This window comes from Trifolium pratense, linkage group LG7, assembly GCF_020283565.1.
Source record: "Trifolium pratense cultivar HEN17-A07 linkage group LG7, ARS_RC_1.1, whole genome shotgun sequence".
Taxonomy (NCBI): domain Eukaryota; kingdom Viridiplantae; phylum Streptophyta; class Magnoliopsida; order Fabales; family Fabaceae; genus Trifolium; species Trifolium pratense.
Genome location: NC_060065.1, coordinates 7,046,945 through 7,067,182, shown reverse-complemented (window position 1 = coordinate 7,067,182; position 20,238 = coordinate 7,046,945). Strand labels below are relative to the sequence as shown.

The 20,238-nt window shown below is 33.2% G+C and overlaps 2 protein-coding genes and 1 long non-coding RNA gene across 3 annotated transcripts; 2 read left to right on the top strand and 1 right to left on the bottom strand.

Moving 5' to 3' along the window:
• Window positions 1-840: 840 nt before the first annotated feature.
• Window positions 841-2,569, top strand: LOC123894242. Its single transcript, XR_006803656.1, has 3 exons — window positions 841-984; window positions 1,203-1,310; window positions 2,540-2,569. It is a non-coding gene; the product is annotated as an uncharacterized LOC123894242 (long non-coding RNA).
• Window positions 2,570-7,178: 4,609 nt separating this feature from the next.
• On the bottom strand, window positions 7,179-9,332 carry LOC123894240 (zinc transporter 4, chloroplastic-like). The gene is made up of 4 exons (XM_045944185.1): window positions 9,109-9,332; window positions 8,955-9,009; window positions 8,051-8,769; window positions 7,179-7,703 (listed from the first exon to the last, which is right to left on the bottom strand). The coding sequence occupies exons 1-4, from the start codon at window positions 9,121-9,123 to the stop codon at window positions 7,248-7,250; spliced, it is 1,245 nt and encodes a 414-aa protein (XP_045800141.1). The 5' UTR covers window positions 9,124-9,332; the 3' UTR covers window positions 7,179-7,247.
• A 2,380-nt stretch (window positions 9,333-11,712) lies between these two features.
• LOC123894239 lies at window positions 11,713-16,449 on the top strand. Its single transcript, XM_045944184.1, has 7 exons — window positions 11,713-12,274; window positions 12,486-12,585; window positions 12,695-12,815; window positions 13,383-13,504; window positions 13,645-13,766; window positions 15,724-15,883; window positions 15,997-16,449. The coding sequence occupies exons 1-7, from the start codon at window positions 12,100-12,102 to the stop codon at window positions 16,022-16,024; spliced, it is 828 nt and encodes a 275-aa protein (XP_045800140.1). The 5' UTR covers window positions 11,713-12,099; the 3' UTR covers window positions 16,025-16,449.
• Window positions 16,450-20,238: the final 3,789 nt, after the last annotated feature.

The window sequence follows — 20,238 nt, the reverse complement described above, 5'->3', positions numbered from 1 at the left end:
TTCTTCTCTGCTGCTGAGAAAGTATTAGGCATGTTCGCAATTCCTAACAATGCTTCTGAACACTTATGTTGTGTTAATATTGCCCTCACCTTCACCTTCCACAACCCAAAGTTGTTACTCCCGGTGAACTTCTCAATGTCCCACTTAGAACCCATGATACTTAAATCGTTTGATCCTTTGCCCCACGGTGGGCGTCAATTGTTGTGAATTCGGATTGAATCACACCAATAAAATAATTGATGTGTGGAGCAAATAACGATTAAGCAATCAAATAATGAGATCGGCAATAAAAATCACAAATCAAAAGATAAAGCGATAAAAGAAAAGAACACAAGAGAATTGTTTACCCAGTTCAGTCAATGTGACCTACTCTGGGGGAGAGAGCAGCTCTCCGATCCACTATCAAACTTGTTCCTTGATTACAATGAAATTCACCACAAGAGTTACAAGATTTAGAGTTTTTCCTAAATCTACCCTAAGCCCGAATTTCTTCCCGTGACCAAGAAATTCAATATGAAAGTGTTTCCCAAGGTGATAGAATGTTTCCCTAACCCTAGAGTCTTCCCAAGATGAAATCTCTCAACCCTAGCCTTTTTGTTAGCCTTTGAAACCCTAAAATCCCCTTAAAAAAGTCAGAAAACGCATAACATATATATAGGCCCGCAGACACTACGCCTGGGCGCAGCCTCCCACGCCTGGGTGTGAGCAACCTGAGTTCAGCCCAGTTTTTCACGCCTGGGCGCCAACTCCCACGCCTGGGCGTGAGCAGGCAGAGACTACCAAAACATGATTTTCTGATTTTTACATTATTTCAAGGCAATATTCAACAGCCTCATTATATAGTCGATATTGGCATACATTAAGCTATCAGTTATCTCATTAGAAATTCTGCTATTGTTTTGGCAGGGGAACCGAGGTATTGAGAAACAACCTTTTCAACTTCCTAATTTCATTGCTGCCACTGATATTGAAAAAATCAGACAAGTAATCTTACATGTTTGATATAAGTGGTTATTTTTGTTACTTATAGCAATTTAGAATGTTGGAGTCCTAGATATGTAATATTGATGAAAAATTGTGTCCCTTTAGTTAATTTTCTGTTTCACAAATGAACTTTATATGATACAAACATTCATCTATGTACTTTAATCAATTCATCATAATATTGTAGTCGCAGTTTTTATATATGATGTGTCATGCAGGAGGCTTATATTATGGTTACCGTCTTCGTCGATATTTTCTGGCTCGAGGTTGCAGCTGTAAATTCCTCTCTTGACATTCCTCAATTCCCGTCTTTTCCGAAGAACATAGTAAGCCTCTCTTCCTTTCTCTCAAGCATAAATAGGACCTCGACCATTGTAATTTGTCTGTGTCTTTTTTTACTCTAATTTATTTGTTTGTCTTTTTTGTGATTCTGTGTTTCTGCTGCAAATTCTATTTTAGATTAGTTTATTCTGTTGCTAATGAGAATGGATATTTCTACTTTCTAAGATCACGATTTTAATTAGTAAATATGTTTCTTATATAATTATAAATAATGACATATTGGAAGAAGAAAATTAATACCTCTTCTGCTTTACATCATTGAATCTTTTTGCTTTGTCTTGCTCTTCTTTCGTGACAGCTTCAAACTCTTCAGTTACAACTCTTTCTTTTTCAAGCAGTGCATCATACTGATCATAAATCAATGCATCCATTTTTGTCTTAATTTCTACCTCTATTTTATCCCTGTCAGTGTTTATCTAAGTCAAAGTCAACAACTTATCATTCTGTCATCTAGCTTATCAAAGTCAGTTTATTTTTCATTATTGATTTAAACATATATGAGGTCAATTTTTGTCTTAGATAAACACTCTGACACTAGATTTAATAAACAGAAAATCTTGATAAAAAAGTTAGCATAATATTTTTGGTGTTGTTATATATCAATGTCCTACTAAGCTTATCAAAGTCAAAAACTGGACCTTGTGTTTAGCTTTCAGTACATCTATAGGATCAGATATAATTGGAAGGCTAATCTTGCCTCATCAACTGATCAATCTGTGTCTCCCTGTAACAATACTAATGGTGTTGGCTATCTATGCATTATGCATGAAAGTACACCAGAAAAGAACTTTTACCCATCTAACCATTGAGTTTATTCCACAATTAAAGTTTGATTATTGTTGATTATTGTATCAAAGTTGATTATTGTAATTGTAAATAGACATGCCTGCTACTAGTAATTTTCGATCACAATACTTGTTTTGTAGAGTTTATATCTCTGACTCTATTTTATAAAAATGTCAATTCATGTGGAAAGCTTGGTTATTAAATTTTCTTTTTGTAAACTGTAAATGAAGCCCCTAATACATGTATCTATCTGTGAATCAATCATCATTTGTATTCTAGTATGGAATTAATTGTTCGTGGTGATAATTTGTATTTGTATTCTAGTATGGAATTAATTGTTTGTGGTGATAATTTGTATTCTGATGATGGAAAATGCCAAATTTTCTTTGGCTTCTAGTTTTAATTCATATTCTTTGTTTTGTTATAGACATAATTGAATGGCACTCCCCCCCCCCCCCCCCCCCCCCCCCCCCCGCTCCTTCAAATTTGTTTGTTCACACACTAACATCGCAAGAATAAGACTTGGGTTGATCGAAGATCGGAACATGTCTATGTAATGAGTTCTCAACTTTAAATAGTATTTTTTTTATGTTGATTTCATTTTATTTTACTTAATTTTAAATATTAATTAGCCTTATATTTGTGTCATTAAGGAAAGGGATGAACTTCGTGATATGGTAAAACAATTGTTCGAAAGCTTAAACTTTCAACCCAAGCCATATACCAGAAATCAAGTTCATAAAGATGACGTGGCTGATGATAATGATGATATGTCTGATGATGGCGAAGAATTAGATCAAGAATGGCAAGTGTAGTAGTGTGGCATACTTTTTGTAGTTTTTTGAGTTAAGATATTGACTTTTTGTATGCAAGAATTGAAAGGGATTTATTCCCCCTTTTGTATGTGTCAGATGATGGTGAAGATCAATTCACTTATGATACTTGCAATGTTTAATTGCTTGGTGTGTATGAAATAGAATACTTAAATCTAAAAATGTTATATTGATATTGTTGTGTGCATGTTTAATTGCTTGGTATGTATGAAATAAGTTGAGATATAAAATTAGATTAAAAAAATTGCTTTCAATAATAATAATAATAATAATAATAATAATTAATAAAAAACCATTCGCGACCGAAATAGAGACTGATTTTTTCGCAGAGTCGCAAAATTGGTCGCTAATACAGTCGCAACGACTAGAGAAATTATTTTTAAATCGGTCACTAAACCAATCGCTAAATTCAGTCACTAAATCAGTCGCTATAGCGTCGTACAATGCGTCGCAACCAGCGACACAACTTCAGTCTCTAAGCCAATCTCTAATTTTGGTCACTATTTCGGTCTCTAAAACCGGTCGCTAGTTCGGTCGCTACCAAATCGGTCGCTGGGTTGGTCACAACAGAGTAGCGACCAGGGTCGTTGATACTGATTTTTTATGGTCGCAAAATCGGTCGCTAACTGATTTAGAGACTAATTTTCATCAAAATCGGTCTCTAAATCGGTCGCTAAAGCAGAGTTTTCTAGTAGTGCCACTTTTTGAGGGTTTTTGGCCCCCAATAAATGACCTTTTTATTGTAGTGTCTTTAATTGGCTATTAGTAAAAATTATAGAAATTCGATATTTTGAAAATACTCGTCGAAGCAAAATAGATGGCTCGGTACACCATTCTTCCCGAAAACAATTCCATTACGGCATTTGATATGTCACGTGCCACTAATGTTGAATTCTTCTTGCGTATTTTATTCATTTGGAAGCTTCCTGAGCAAGTTTCAGCATCGTGTTTCTTAATATAGTGTTCATCATATCCATGGCCTCAAAAGATATAGCAAGGTCAGGGTGCAGCGTGTTCAGAACCTTGTAGATGTAGACATTGAAATTCAACATCGCCTTCTCCTTCTTCGAGCAATTCATCTTCACTTTGATTTTCTTCGAGGGGGTATCAACATCCATGGCCACCATCGAAATCAAATTATGTTCGATCGTCGAATTAGGGTTTCAAGAAAGAGAAAAAGGGGATTTTGAATTGAAATATGAGAGAGAGAGCTTGCTTCTGTTTCCAATCTAGTACCATCATCTATATTTATAGAGTTTAATTGTTGTGCACTGTCAGCGTAAAGATTTTTCTGCACATGCATCCAATGATATGTTGTCACATCATTTAATGAACGTGACACATCATGTATTTTAAAATACCATACGTGATGTATTGGTATATTATTGGACGCATGTGTAAAATAACTTTACACCGACATGCATATAAATTAAATTCATATTTATAGGCGTTTGGATTAGGTCGGTCACAATTTTTTTTTCTTCTTTCTTTCTTTGGGCTAAAAATTTCCAAAACATTCTAAGGCCCAAAATTGGATTTTTGAGAGTTTGGACCAATGTGCCCTTAAATTATAACTAAAGGTTTTAATGAGTTAAAAGTTCACCGTTTTTAATCATTGAATATCATCTGGTTGTATTTCACATTATTTATTAATAATATGTTAAATCATCATTTTTAAATACAAAAAATTAATGGAGGACTGAAATTGAGTTATTTTAAGAAATAGTGAGTTATTTTAAGACAGAGAGACTAATTTCATGAATAATGAAAAATAGGAGTTCAAAACTGTAGTTAAACATAGGGAGACCCTCATTTATATGGGCCGATATTTATTCGGGCCAAACATTCATTTGGGCTGAGATCATTCTATGTTGGTGTCTGTAGTAGAATGCGTGGTTGGATCGTTTGACCTCTCTCTTAATATGGTATTGGTGGTTGTCTATTCGTTAGAGACCCTATTTTGTCGTGGGGTTCATATGATTTCTTTGATTTTGGTGGCTTTCAGTCTTTCGCTATCGATATAAAGTTGCCTTCTTGTCACCGTTTTAGATTTTCTTTTATTATTGGACATCGCTGATTTTATATTTATGTTTTTAGTTTGCTCTTTGTTACCTCTAATCGTTTTGATATTTTCTATATATTATATTTGCCATTAAAAAAAACTATAAAATAAAATGTTGAGTTGCTGAATATTGACCGAGTTTTATAATTAATTTCTTGAAAATTGACATCAACATTCATTTGGACCACAAGTTGATGATAAAAAAGAGTGTAAGGTTTACACTCCACTTAACAAAAAAAAAAGTTGCACATCCCAATTCTTATAGGAAAAACTTAAGTAAATTTTTTTATGTATTTTTCCTGTTTATAAGTAGGGTCATGCTAAACAGTGCCCCTGGGGCACTAGTTAAGCATACTAAAAAAAGAAACAAATGATAAAGTTAATGATGAGAGAGAATAACTTTTCACATCATTACAACATTGAATGCACAATTTACGAGATAAAATTTTTATATTTGTATCCTTAACTAGTGGCCGGGGACACTGTTTAACATTTTCTTATAAGTATACGTGATTTTCTATAATTTATTCAAAGTTTGTGTTGAGTTTCAAATCACACACAAACACAAGATTCAATGCAGTAGGCGCGGCTTGAGCCTATCAATCCATGAAAAGCTTATTAATTACGAACACAATGAATGAATTATTAAAACTGAGAAGAAAAAAAAAAGAATGAATTGAAGAAGCTGAATGTTAGGGAATAATCACTTCTCCTTATTTCTTTGTTCAAATTGTATGAGGCTTATGTAGTTGTTACTTACGCCACAAGTTACAACCGTTAGCACTAGCTAACCTTTCCTAATTATTCTTATATCCTAACCAACGCTTCTAATTGATTTGTTACTCATAATTAAGTCATAACAAACTCATAAAACACTTCAATTTCTGCTTTCTTGGTTTTGAAAATTGCTCTTACTTACATTCCCCTTAATATAAAGAGCAATTCAGAGGAATATGTAAAATATGAAGCAGCTTAAAAATAAATTTCCATTTGTTTTTGTTGTATCCATATACTTTGTGCGGTCCATCTTAGCACGACCTCTACTTAGGTATGGTTTTAAATAGTTCATTTTCCTATAAAAAAAAATGTGTACATGAAATCAACGCTATTATAAAAACAGAATTGAGGAACCAAGTAATTGGTCTAAGTAGTTAATAAGTTGAAGTTCCACTTAAAAATACAAATTATTCGAAAAAATTCGAATTTGATTTTTAGGTAGAACAATTTTTTGTTACATTTGACTTTCTTTCGATTGAACTGTCAGGTCGATGAGAAGAGGAGGATAACAATAAAAAAGGAGATTTGAGGTGGATTATGAATTTCAAGTGCACGACAACTCAAAGTCTCTTTGATGGAGGTGATGTAACTACAAACATTACAACGAACGAGATGTTGAGATATGTTTGAAGTAATATTTAATTTTTTTTTTTTGTTTCCTATAGAAGATATTGGATGGAAGCTCGTTAATTGTATTGTAGAGATGGCACAACCACTACAATGTCAAGGGGGTTTTGTGTTTTAAAGATACAACATCAAAAATTCGAACCTTGAACCCCAAAATAACCCTAAGGACACAACTTGATTCATCAGACCATCCAAACCTTGAGCCATTGGGAGGAATAGAAACAATGTCAAGGGTTTCCATGTTTTTAGCATTTATAGGGGCAAAAACAGTATCCGCCAGAACTAAGAGCTACCTAAAGAGCACATATGCCACCACTTATCACTAAATTCAAACCTTTCATCATATAATCTATAAAACTCAAATTCACTGAATCACGCATCTTTAAAAAAACCAGCCTTCAAAATACTGATTTCTTTTTAAAATACACGACCTTGTTCATCACCAACAACACCATATCCTACAAATGTGCTCCCCTTATAAAAGTTGACTGTAAGAGATAATGAAGTGATTAACCAAAATCAATCTTAAACCTTTTGCAAAAAAACTTATACAAAGATCAACCCATGGTGCACCCGTTTCTATTCATATACCAGTCTTGCACCCACTAGATGGACCAGTTCATGGCAAAAATAATTAGGGGAACAAAGAACAAACCACCAGATACTATTCCCACTTTTGAGTGCTTGAGTTGAGTATTACTAGGCCTTGGTATTACCATGACCTTTCTTAAGAAAGGAAGAGAAGGGTACTGATCAATTAAAGCTAATTAAAGAGAGAAAGAAACATATATCAAAATTGAACAACATTTTAACAACTACAGTTGATTTGGTAGGGTTCATGCCCATATTGCTAGTGAAGACATTAACCCAGCTCCAAGGAAAAGCATACAATAAGATGCTATCTGCAACCTAAAATTACAGCTCATTCTTTTGCTAAGAAAATCTGCAGCTATCAAGTCAACTAAAGCCATGTAAACTAAAATCCCTGCTGACAATGAGTCCAATATACCTTCAGCTATGAGTGCACCAGGACTGTAAGGGTTATAAACTGAAGCAATGCCTGTGCCAATGCCAACACCAATAGGTGTAGTGAGTGCAAAAAAACAAGCCATTATCGTTGCCGATGAGGTCTTGAATTGAGCTTGGGAGATACACCCTCCAAGTGCAAACCCTTCAAAAAACTGATGGAAGGATAATGCAGCAATTAGAGGCCTTATGGCACATGGGCTTTGTGAAACTCCCAGAGACAATCCGATTATCACCGAATGTGACACGATCCCAAGCTCCAACACCTACAATACACATGTTCCCCTAATTATTATTTTACAATTTGAGGAACATTTTGATACATTGGAAACATATACTACAACTTCATATAAGAGTATCCAATTAAATCCTTTTGCCATAGTTAGTTGAAAAAATTGCACTCACCCCTCATGGCTCATCTCATGCCTCATGCCTCATGCCTCATGCTATGAGCTATGATGTTCATATAATGTATATTCTTTTTTATTTTTTTAATATAATAACACAACCTTTCACATGAGTGTAATTGTAAAAGTAAAACAGAGGAAGTGAAAAACAGAACAATAAAAAACTTTATTATAATAAAAAAATATAAAAGAATAGTTCAATATACCTGTGAAACGACGACGTGTCGTACGCCAGCTTCATCATCTACATCATATGCGTGTGCGTGTGCGTGAGCATGAGCATGGCCATGTTCCTTCACTACACCAGCACCATCACATGCTTCATTACCATGAGGGTGGTTATGTCTATGATGCGCCGCATGTGCATGCATTCCAACAATATGCATTCCACCACTCTCCTCTTCCCCAAAAACCTTCCCTGAATTCCATTCAACATTCCCTTCTTCCAAAGAAGTTCCAACCCTAGTTTGCTCATCCACCGTACGATTCAACCCCTGTCTCCGTTCATAATACTGAGTTCCAAGGAAATCAAGTAAAAGAGTTAAAAGCGCCGCCACCATGGCAAAAAAACCAGTAAACGGAAACTTCGACCACGGGAATTCCGGTAAGCAAGGACTATTAAGCGCTTTAGTCGCATCAGATAACATGTGGACAAAACCTGTTGCTAGTATCACACCTGCCGCGAATGCTTTCGCGGCAACGAAAGCGTTTCCGTCTGTACGAAGATACCGACGGTGTTTTCCGATTAATGGAATCGCGATTCCAGCCATTCCTGCTAACAGAATCGACGCCATAGCTATGAATTTGAGAACGAACGCGGCTGATTCGTCTCTACATAGGTCTGACTCAGCACCTCCGCATGTCGAATTCGCCATTGATGATGATGTTGATGATGATTCTCTGAGTTTGATGAACGATTCGTTTTCTGTTTAGCAAAAAAACAGCGAGTCAAGAATTCAGTTAAATTGAAGTTGTTTCTATAGGAAAAAAAAAAACAGGAACATAAAACATAAAATAGAGAATTATCAGTATTATTATTACCGGCCTCTGTTGTGCAGAGACCGGTTATTTATAATAATATATTTGTCGTTAGAAAAACAAAATTATTACCAGAGAAGAAGCGAGTATTTCCGATGAGGAATTGGAGAAGTAATTGCCAGAGATCCTGAAAATGAAAAAAAGAAAGAATGAGTGGATTTTATTTATATAGGAAGTGGTGAAGCAAAAAAAGAAAAAAAAGAAAAAAGAAAGGGGAATTGCGAACCTCGAGAATAAACATGGGAATGAAAGAAGAAAAGAAGTGTGGGTAAAGAAAAGAAAGAAAATAGGGTTATAGAATATGATGAAGAGAATAGAAAAGGGGTAAGAGAGGGGAGTGTCGTCATATGGAGGAAATAGAAGTGGGAGAAGAAGAGGTGAATGATTCGGTTGGGTTTTTTTGCAATGGAATGAGCGCGATAATGTCGACATTCTTTCATCACCTCTTCTTTCTTTCTTTATGTTTGTTTTCGTTTTTGTTTTTTATTCTACTTCTTTATCAAACAATTACCGAAATTTATTTATTTATTTATTGCGTCATGCTAATTTGTTTGTTTCTGTACATCGCACCAAGTCTTAACTAACCATAAAAACTTGTAATTTTTTCAAGAGAAAAGGGAATATGCACCGACGATGTAAGACTGTCAACTAATATCAATTATATTTTTTGCCATCTTATTTCACTTCACTTTACTCCACTTCCTTAACATTACATGACAAAATGATAGCATTACATGACAAAATGATAGTTGTTTATGAGTAAAATTTTGTAGCTTTGTGTTGTTAAAATTAATGTTTAAACTTTAAAAAAATAGGAGAGTTTGTAACTTTTGAAACGTTGTAATTCAGAGTTTGTTAAATATTTGGGTCACATAAAATTTGAAGGATTAGTCTCTTGTGTTCATAGAATATCTAATTTATAAAATAAATAAAAAACTTTAAAAAAATGGGATAGTAGAAAAAATAATAATAATTTTGATTTTTTTTTGCCACAATAATAATTTTGAATATTAAATTTTTATATTTAATTGTTTAACATTTTTTTTATAAGGAAGCTAGAAAGAAAAAAAAAACTAAAAAGAAAATTTATTGACGAGCCATGGCTTACATTTTCCTACTTTATTTGATTAGTAGTTTAATTTTCTGTATTGTAAAAAATTGGCACTAGATTTAATCTAATAGCGAGAGGTTTGAAAAGTATGCATGAGATTCTAGGTTCGATCGTATACTCTATCGTAATTGTAAACTAAAAAAAACTAAAATTTTCTTTGATACTAGTGTTTTGGTATGGGCCTCGGCCCAAGCAAACTATAATTCACTTCAGAGGTCCAATTAACACATGTTGAACATCATGGTCAAAATCACCTTCACATAGATGTACATCTAGAAAATTTTCTCATCCCATCCTCTATGTTTCTTTTCTACCCTTTGCGTTTTCATTTTTGCCTTGTTAAAAATTTTGAAACGCGTTTTTCTAAAGTTTTTTTGTTCAAATTCGGAAAAATTTAGAAAGCACATTCCGAAGTTTGTTTCCAAGGCAAAAAAAATCGAAAAAATGCATTCTGAAATATTTATCCAATGACAAAAATGGAAACACAGGTGATAGAAAAGAAACATAGGGGATGAGATGAGAAAATTTCGACATATAGCAATATAGTACACCATTTATAATCTGTCAAAATATAAAACATAAGGGTTTCTTTACAAGTCGTGGGGGTGTTATCTGTAAAAAGTTTAACACTCAGATGAGTATAATAGTAAAGAATGAGAGATTTTAGGTTAAAAAACAGCATGCACATGATGTTGTTGTTAAGGGGAAGTATTTATGCAGCACCAATGAAGAGCAATTGTTGAGGATTAAAGAAGAAACCATTACGAACAACATCTTTTAATAATTTGGGTTGATAGTTGACAAAAGACATTGAAGTTATGTGACATTAAAGATTACATAAATCTTAGGTCCAATGGAATGAGTCATGTAACATGGCTCGGTGGACCAAGGGCTTACATGAATGAACGATTATGAAGAATTCTCTTTCCTCGCAAAAAAGTTTTTTTTGCCTTACTAAAAAAATTTGGTAAACTAAAAATAATTTTTAAACTCTTTTTACCATGAAAAAAAAATTTTAAACTAATTTTTTTTAAAAAAATACGTTATGAACTTTTCTAACAAGAGCAAAAAGTTTTTTCGAAAGAGAGAAAAGAGTTCTGGGGTGGGGGTGGGTGGGGGAAGAATTTATACATGTTGGATCACTATTCACCATAAGTGGAACAAATTCATTCCATCAATTTTTTATTTTAATTTTATATTGGGTAAATTCTAGGCATTAGTGTATAGACTATTTTCTCAAATTTTGTGAAATGTGTGAGATTCAATTAAACGATTTTTTTTTTTAAAAGAATTTTAAGAATACCATATATTCAAGTCAAATATCAAAGTTAATACTCTCTCCCATCAAATTTTTATTTTTTAAATTCATTTAATTATTAATATATTTGGTCTAAATTATTAATCAAATACATCAATTTTATTTGTATATGAAATTATTTTACTTGTATATGAAATTGGAGGAATACTTTATTCAACTCTGAAGTCTCTGCATAAGAGAGTTTTTTTTCTCGGTTTTCACCCTCTGGTTCTTATGGGAAGGCGACCTTAGTAGTCCAGAGTTCAGGGCGAGTTCTGTTATTAAGTGATTCCAGTTCCCTCCTAAATGCAGTTGCGGGGATCAAACCGTGATCCTCCGTACCAAGTTCAGCATCAATCACCACTGAACCAACTAACATTTAATTCTTCGTCAGATAGTTTTATCCTTTCAAATATTTGCGCAGAAAATTAGAATTAGGATAGAAAATTCAATAATTGGATAAGTTGATTTTATGACGAAGGAAAGGAGAACACCAACGTGGACTAAATCGAAAAAAAAGAACACCAACGTGGGTACTGGGTCCTACATGAATCAAATTGAATCAAAACTTCCAACACGACCACGACGAACAAACCAGTTAGTTTTGTTTCGCTTCTTTTGTAGTTTTGAAGTAGTAATGAACTAGGAATAAGTCAAATCAAAGATCAAAACCCAACCTCAACAACGAGACAATATTCCCCTTTCATAGAGCCACCCAATTCTGTTTTTTCTTTTGTCCACAAAGACACTGTTTCTTTATCTGTTTCATTTTTTTTCCTTCTTTTGGGCGGCGAAGAAGTGAAGTTAGAATGAGGAGAATTATGGGTTATGTGATGAATCATCGTTGGAAAAGATGGAAGAGAAATCATCGCATATGGGGTGCAATTGCAATATTTATATGTTGCATGTGCTTAATCTTGTTCACTCCTGCAATCCCTCGTTCTCCTAATCAACACCAATTTGCTGATGTGCGCAATCTTCTTGGTAACCATCCACTTCTAATTTAACATGAAGATTAATCCCTCCGAGCTTAATTATAAACAAATATTCATTCTTTTAATAACTGATGTATCCGGTAGATACCAATGACTAGATACATCACTTATTCGATGAATCTACAGAGAGAATATTTGGAGGGAATATGTTTTTGTTTTGTTTTGTTTTGATTGCTTCATGATGATTTTGACTTCAACAGGAGTACCAAATACATTGAACGTGATGACAAATTTCCCATTTTTAGTTGTGGGTGTTTTGGGCTTTGTTTTTGCCTTGGATGGAGGTTTCTTCAACATAAGGTTTCTATTGATTCATGCAATTCTATGAGTATTAACAAGTTAGTAATTCTTCATTACATAGCGTTGTTTATCTATTGCTAATGTTGATTTGTTTGTTTGTTTGGTGTAGTTCTCAAGGAGAGGTATGGGGTTGGGTAGTATTCTATGGTGGGATGATAGGGGTGGCTTTTGGCTCTACTTATTACCATTTGAAACCTGATAATCACCGCGTGATTTGGGACACTTTACCGGTTAGTATCTTTATTACTATTACATTACAACAAAACGAAGTAGGGGTGTTCACGGATACAGGTCAACTCGATTAGTCAACACAATTTGAACTGTTTCACTTGATTTTTTGTAGTTCAGATTGAACTCGATCCAACCCACCAAACTTGAAGTGGGTTGGTTTGGTTTGCTAATATGTTTATGATTTAAAACCCGCGAACCCAATCCGTTAAAAGAAAATTGTAAGTTTGTTATTTTTACTGATGTAGTTGAACTGTTGAAGACTTTTATGTGTTAAATTTGGAAGTGTTTCCATTTGGTTCAAGTATTAGAATTTTAAATTGTGAAATAGAATGTAAAGTGCCATGAACTGATGACCCGACTCAAACCAACTTGCTCATAATTGGATTGAATTGGTACTTGGTTCGTGTTTAACTAAAAAATACAGGTTTTTGACCAAATCGAACTGATGAATTTTGATTAGTTTGGATAACGGATTTGACCTAAACCAACCTGTGTACACCCTAGGGTCTTTGGTTCTCTACTTCCCTTTATTTATTCTTCTAATTTCTCTTTCTTGTCTCATTAAGATGATGGTTGCCTTCTCCTCGCTTTTGTCTTGTTTGATTTTTGAGAGATTCGGCCAAAGGACTGGTTCATCTTCTATGTTTGCACTCTTAGTTTCTTCCATTCTTTGTGTACTTCATGAACGGTTAGTTTCTATTTGTGTGTTTTTTTTGTTTTTATTTTGTTTTGTGCATATTATATACATCAAGTCATGATAGTTGGTTAGTGCATATTATATACTCCAAGTTTTGTGCTGAATTCTTTATGCTAGTTGGTTGGTTGCAGAATTTATAATGATACCCGGTTCTGCATGATGTTCCAGCTGATTCTGCCTCTAGCTATTCCGGCAATAGCATTTATGTACCGCTCCAAATATACTCACTCAGGATACTGGTTTTTGTCTACAGGTAACTAAGCCCTCCCTGAATGGTTCGTAATTCTTTTTTGCTTAACAAGGTTTCTTTTTGTAAACCTCAAGTAATTTAGTTATGCATTGCAAAGTAATTTTTCCTGTCAGTGTAAGCAGGAGGAAGTGCCTTAGATACTTCTATAAAATCAATTATATGTGGAGCATCTGTTTTCAGTGACTTGATCAAATGCTTTAATCTTCATTGTGCTTTGTTTGTTTGTTTAATGTCCACAATCTCTCTTGAGACCTGCCTATTTCTCTAATGAGATTAGTAATAAGGATTAAGTGCAATTAAAATGGTTCGAGGACAAGAGAAAATGATTCTGATAGTACAAGCTTATATGTAGACTATTGAGTTATGACAGATAACCAACCACATACATGTGTATGTGCACACTAATAGCAGTAGGAATAGGCTGGGTCAAGTAATACCTTGATTAAATAGGTCTGGTCAGTTAAAAAATTTAAGACTCGAGCTTAAATTTTGTTAGGCCTATAGCATAACCTTTTTGCATGTCTCCAACCTGTTAGCATTAATAATATGTCTGTTTCGGGTAATCAAAGTGAGCTTTTAGAAGTAACCAAACTTTTAGAAAATCTGGCTGACTTGATAGTCTATTTTGTAATAAGGCCTTTAACTTGGTCATAAATATATCCCTAAATAAGCTAATAGGTTTAAGCATTTATGTAGAAAAATCGTTTGGGAGGGGAGGATCCACGTTGTGTGCCCCACAGGTTCCCTTGCGGAGATTAGTTACTGCTAAACGGTAGTGGAAAGTTCCTACCTATAACATGGTAACAGAAAAAAAAGACCAGTATGATAAACATAAATTTAAAAGACTTTTCAGATGGCTCAGAGTCTGACCTTTCTGATTAAGTAGACTTTAAAAAGACTATTGTCTGCTTGTTCAAAAAAAAAAGACTATTGTCTGACCAAAATGTCTAGCTTGGTTGGACCTGATGTAAGCTAGGTCATAGGCCCATGTCGGCAGTTTGGTCTATTTTGACCTCTATGCTTTTTGATCCCAATAGTAATAGACAAAGTATATCCTTGTGCTATATACAGCTTTTTGAATGATTAATTGTGAAAGGGATTGCCATTTCACCTCTTAGTTACCTTTTTGAATGCAAACTATAGACGTTTACTTATACACTGATTGGAATCAGAAAAATAAAGATATTCTTCTATTTGATCAACCTTGAGATTCAACTAGAAATTCTGCTTGATTGTGCAAAGAAGACATATAGAAATCGTATCAAAGACGTTTCAAGTCATGATGGCGTCGGGTATTAAAGTTGCATGAACGATCGTGTTCTGGCTTTTAAATATTGTGGTGTGATTTTGTGTTAAGATATATAATAAAGGGCAATTAGAGTAGTTAAAGTAGTTAATCAAAAAAAAAAAAAAGAGTAGTTAAAGTAGTTAAGAGCTGTTTTAGTAGTTGGTTATTTATTTGGTTAGTTAGAGAGTATCTGTATAAATAGGAGAAACAGTGATAGAGATCATTATTGTGTATTGTAAACTTTTGTGAATAGAGTAATTCATTATTTTCAATTCAATTCTTGGGTTCCTAACATTTGGAATCTAGTTTCTTATTTGATGTGTATTCTAAGTTCCTAACACTAGGAGTTCCAGGGCTTGTCAATACACACCGATATAGTTTCTAAGATTTCACACTTATTTCTATTAGACAAGTTCTATTTTTTCATGTTTCCGTGACATGGCTCTTATGTTTTGGGCAGACCCTAGTACTATTTTATTTTTTCAATTATTCCCCCCTTTTTATCATTTGAAACATTGTTAACTTGTAATTCACTTCCCTAATAAAGTGGCCCGTCAACCAATTATATAAATTTTTAAGGAAGTAAATCAACTTTTAACGAACGATTAAGACGCAGCCATGTTCTCTTAATTATTGTGGATATGTTTTGAAGGTAGAACTTTTTTGGCACAGGGATTTATCTGCTAGCAAAAATTGAAGGTGCTGGTGACAGGAGAATCTACCGTGTAAATCACTACTTTATCACCGGGCATTCATTGGAACACTTGTGTTTAGCATTGATTCCGTTTTTACTAAGCATAATGCTCATCTACAGGGAACTCAAGTTTCAAAGGTATTGTATTCGATCAAAATGGTTCCTTATGGAAGTTGGTATATCAAATAGTCCTTGCTATTCTATTCATAAATGAATTGTATTTTCACCTCTTATAACTTGCTTAATGACAGGTTAGTTGATCTTAAAGATCGGCCGTGAAGAGTCATAGAGAATCGATGATTGTTCAACAGTTCCGAAGCTGAAGTAATCAAAGAAATGTGATCAGTGAAAACGCGTAAGATTCTGAAAACCATGGTCAGTAACTAGTTTAGCTGTATAGTCGGGGTTAAATTCCTTTACCCGTACATGACACAATTTCTGTTAACATAGAACAACACTTGATATTTTTACTGTCATTGATCCCTGCCCTTGTGAATATTGGAGCTATTGTTGGAGCATATTGATTCATCAAAGTGATTATCTGAGATATTGAAAATTCTGTATTTAGTCTCTATTTAGTCTGTATTCATTTTATATTATTTTTAAATTTGTTTTGTTAGATGTGAGAACAACTAACATGGCAGAGTAGAATGGTTTGTGGATTTGTGATCTACTTAAGATTATGGATCTTATATTCTATGTTTTGTGTTTGGATTTATTATTATAGATGAATCCACGTGGCATTAAGGATTCAGCATTCACATTAAAAAAAAGTTTTTGGCACGTGTTGCCGGTGTTGGTAGTTAGAGCCTAGTTGGCAAATATATGCTTCCTTCACATGCTATTGCTTTGTCTTTTTGAATAACTTTATGTCTGCTTCTTTATACAGTTGCTAACATATTCACATCCATGTGACTGTACCCTTATTATACACACATGATTATTATTTATTTGTATTTGTTTGATGAAATTTCGTTTTCTTTTGGTCTATTATGGGAAGATCAAGTTTGTTGTTTAGAGTCTGATTTTAATATATGTTTTTAATATTTAGGTTGAAACATGGTTGCTTAGGCTTACAAGTATTAGTTAATGGAATCTTGGTTGACAATAACTGAGTTTTTAAGTTAGCACATTATTTTCTTATTTTAATAAACCTATCACACAGTTGACAATAACAGAGTCTTTTAAGTATATGATCAAGAGTTCGATCTAGTTTATATAGATATTGGGAACGTCTATTAGGATGTTCTAGCCAAGGGATACCCTCGGCAACCGAAAAATGTTTAGTTCAAAATTTGACGTGTTAGACAGGAGATGTGAACTGGTCGAAGGACATATGTTGTTATGCATTAGGCTCAAACAGTTCTTTGTATCCAACTCATAGAAATTGGTTTCCAAGGTTTGTAAGAGCACTATCAAATGCTCGAGGGTGACTGATACAAAGTTTATTTTTCAATGGTTATTGATTTTCAATCGCATGTACCATGATGATTTTAAAATTATACACAAAATATACCATTATGGTAACTCCTTTCAAAAAATTTCTTTAATCTTTGTGATTTAATCCTTTGTTTCTTATAAGCAAGCATAGATAAAAACAATGAACCGATCACAAGACGTTCTCAGAACAACAAAAGATAATACACTAGCAGGTAAAAATGGACCATATGTCAAAAAAAAGATGTACCACGAACAATGGTGGATTTTTTTTTTTTTGATAAACAAACAATGGTGGATCTTAGTTGGGACTAGCCTTTTTCAAAAAATTATGTGACATATTTTAACAATTTACACCTTATTACGATGATAGAAGAAAGCTTTTCACCCATTCACAAATTTTAGTTCAACCAATAGAAATGTCAAAAGTGATAGATCGGACATCATGATCAGAGTTCGAATCTCAGTCCCTTCACTTTGTGTGTGTTGAATTTTTAATAACTTATATTTCGTCTATATAAAGAAACGTTTTGACTCTTCTATCTTTCAACTTCAACATATGAGTAGAAACTAAAAGAGATTTACTTTTCGCGCCCCCTAAAATTCCCCGATCACCCCCTGAAATGACCAAATTAACCCTATCGCTTTCTAGGATGCGAACACTTTTCGCACTCTAGGTAGCAAGTGACAATATGTTATACCCGAACCCAACGTTTGCACCTCCATGAATAAAAAAATTACGAAAAAAAATAGTTCGCATTCTAGGATGCGAACTCTGTTTGCATTCTAGGAAGCGAACTCTTTTTCATAATTTTTTCATTCATGGGATGTACACGTTGGGTTTGACTATAAAATATATTTTCATTCATGGGGTGTAATCTCTCTCTTTTTTTTTTATATAGAAAAAAGGATAATCTCAATACATCAATGATTTGGTTAAAATAGATTATGAAGGTATTTGACTTTTCTATTAAGGGAAAAGATATATATATATATATATATATATATATATATATATATATATATATATAATTACAAATATTAATTATAAATATTCTATGTAATATCTCAATATTAATATAATTTAATTCATAGTATTACTACCTTATAAGATGAAGAGGACAAACAAATTAATATTTATATGATGAACTAGTTCACATCTTACAATACGAAATGTAATTTTTCAGGCTTTGCAGTTTTACATACTAACATCTTAAATAGCGAGAGGGGTCAATTACAAATATCAGAGGACGTGCATATCCCACATAGATGCGAGAAGAAAAACTCAAACTAAAATTGGACAGCACACCATTTGGCTTGCCGAGTCCAAGTAAAGTTCAATTTTGAAAATTGCTTTTTAGGCCCCAAAATCCATTCACCTGGTAGACAGGTGTTGGGAATAATGCCTAAATATCTTTTTCGGAAGATTTTATATTTAAATATAGTTTAGATTTATATTTGAAATAAAATAATATTAGGGTTTATGATTTATATTTCTGTTAGAATATTTAAGATTTGTTTAGAATTTATTATAGGATTAGTTTCTTGTTTTAAAATATATGATTTGTTTTTATGTAGCTCTATATATAGAGCCATAAGCATGATGAATAAAATAAGAACTTTAGTATTCTTCATATAATCCTATACTAGGGGAGAGTTTTCTCTCTAAAATCACATCTCACCAAATTCCGCAATACCAAAAACACAAAAAACCATATCAGTGGCATCAGAGCGCTAAGGTTCAGATCTGTGAAGATGGAAGAAGATGATGAAGACGAAGAAAAAAGAAGAAACCATGAAATCAACAACCCATAACCTTGATTGCATCTTTATTATGAAGATGTGAAAAAGAAGAGAAAAACAATCCATAACCAAAAACCATAACCATAACCTATACCTTTCATACGTTATATGCGAGATGGTTTCATGTATTATATAACCCATAACCATAACAAATACATGAAAAAAGCTCAAGTCTCATATGAAGTTGTAGAAAAACCATAACCATAACTTGCATCTTTCATATGTTATATGCGAGATAGTTTCATGTATAACCATAACAAATACATGAAAAAAGCTCAAGTCTCATATGAAGATGTAGACAACAAAAACAAAAATCAACATGAATCTCTCACAAAAATATTCAGTCAGGGAGGAGTGTTAAACAAAAACAGCAACAAAGAATGTGGATGAACAACAACAACAACAACAAAAATCAACATGAATCTCATGCTGGATACAACACAAAGATATTCAGTCGAGGAGGAGTGTTCAAAAAAAGTTTTTTCAACTCAAATCTCATGTCGGATACAACACAAAGATATTCGGTCAAAGAGGAGAGGCTTGAGAAACAAAAAATACAATAAAATTTCAAAATTTCAGCGCAAATCTCAGATTGGATACAACAAAAAGATATTCAGTTAAGGAGGAGTGTTGGGAATAATGCCTAAATATCTTTTTCGGAAGATTTTATATTTAAATATAGTTTAGATTTATATTTGAAATAAAATAATATTAGGATTTATTATTTATATTTCTGTTAGAATATTTAAGATTTGTTTAGAATTTATTATAGGATTAGTTTCTTTTTTTAAAATATATGATTTGTTTTTATGTAGCTCTATATATAGAGCCATAAGCATGATGAATAAAATAAGAACTTTAGTATTCTTCATATAATCCTATACTAGGGGAGAGTTTTCTCTCTAAAATCACATCTCACCAAATTCCGCAATACCAAAAACACAAAAAACCATATCAACAGGAGACTTATGTTTTTATCTTTTTTGGTTGTATTTATTTTTTTGGTAGTAGTAGTTAATTAAACGCTAAAGATTAAAAATAAAAGAAATAGTACTTCCAACAATTAATTAACACAAATTTTCCTTCTTTTTTTTTTAATTTATTTATAAAATGAGTAGACGGGACCCAATAGACAATAGTGTTACCGATGTTTCACTCAATCACATGTTAACAAGCCAACAAATCCACTAGCTAGTACAAAAAGCAGCTAGCGAGTGACGTGTGTCCTAGATATAAGCAGAATTATAGGACAC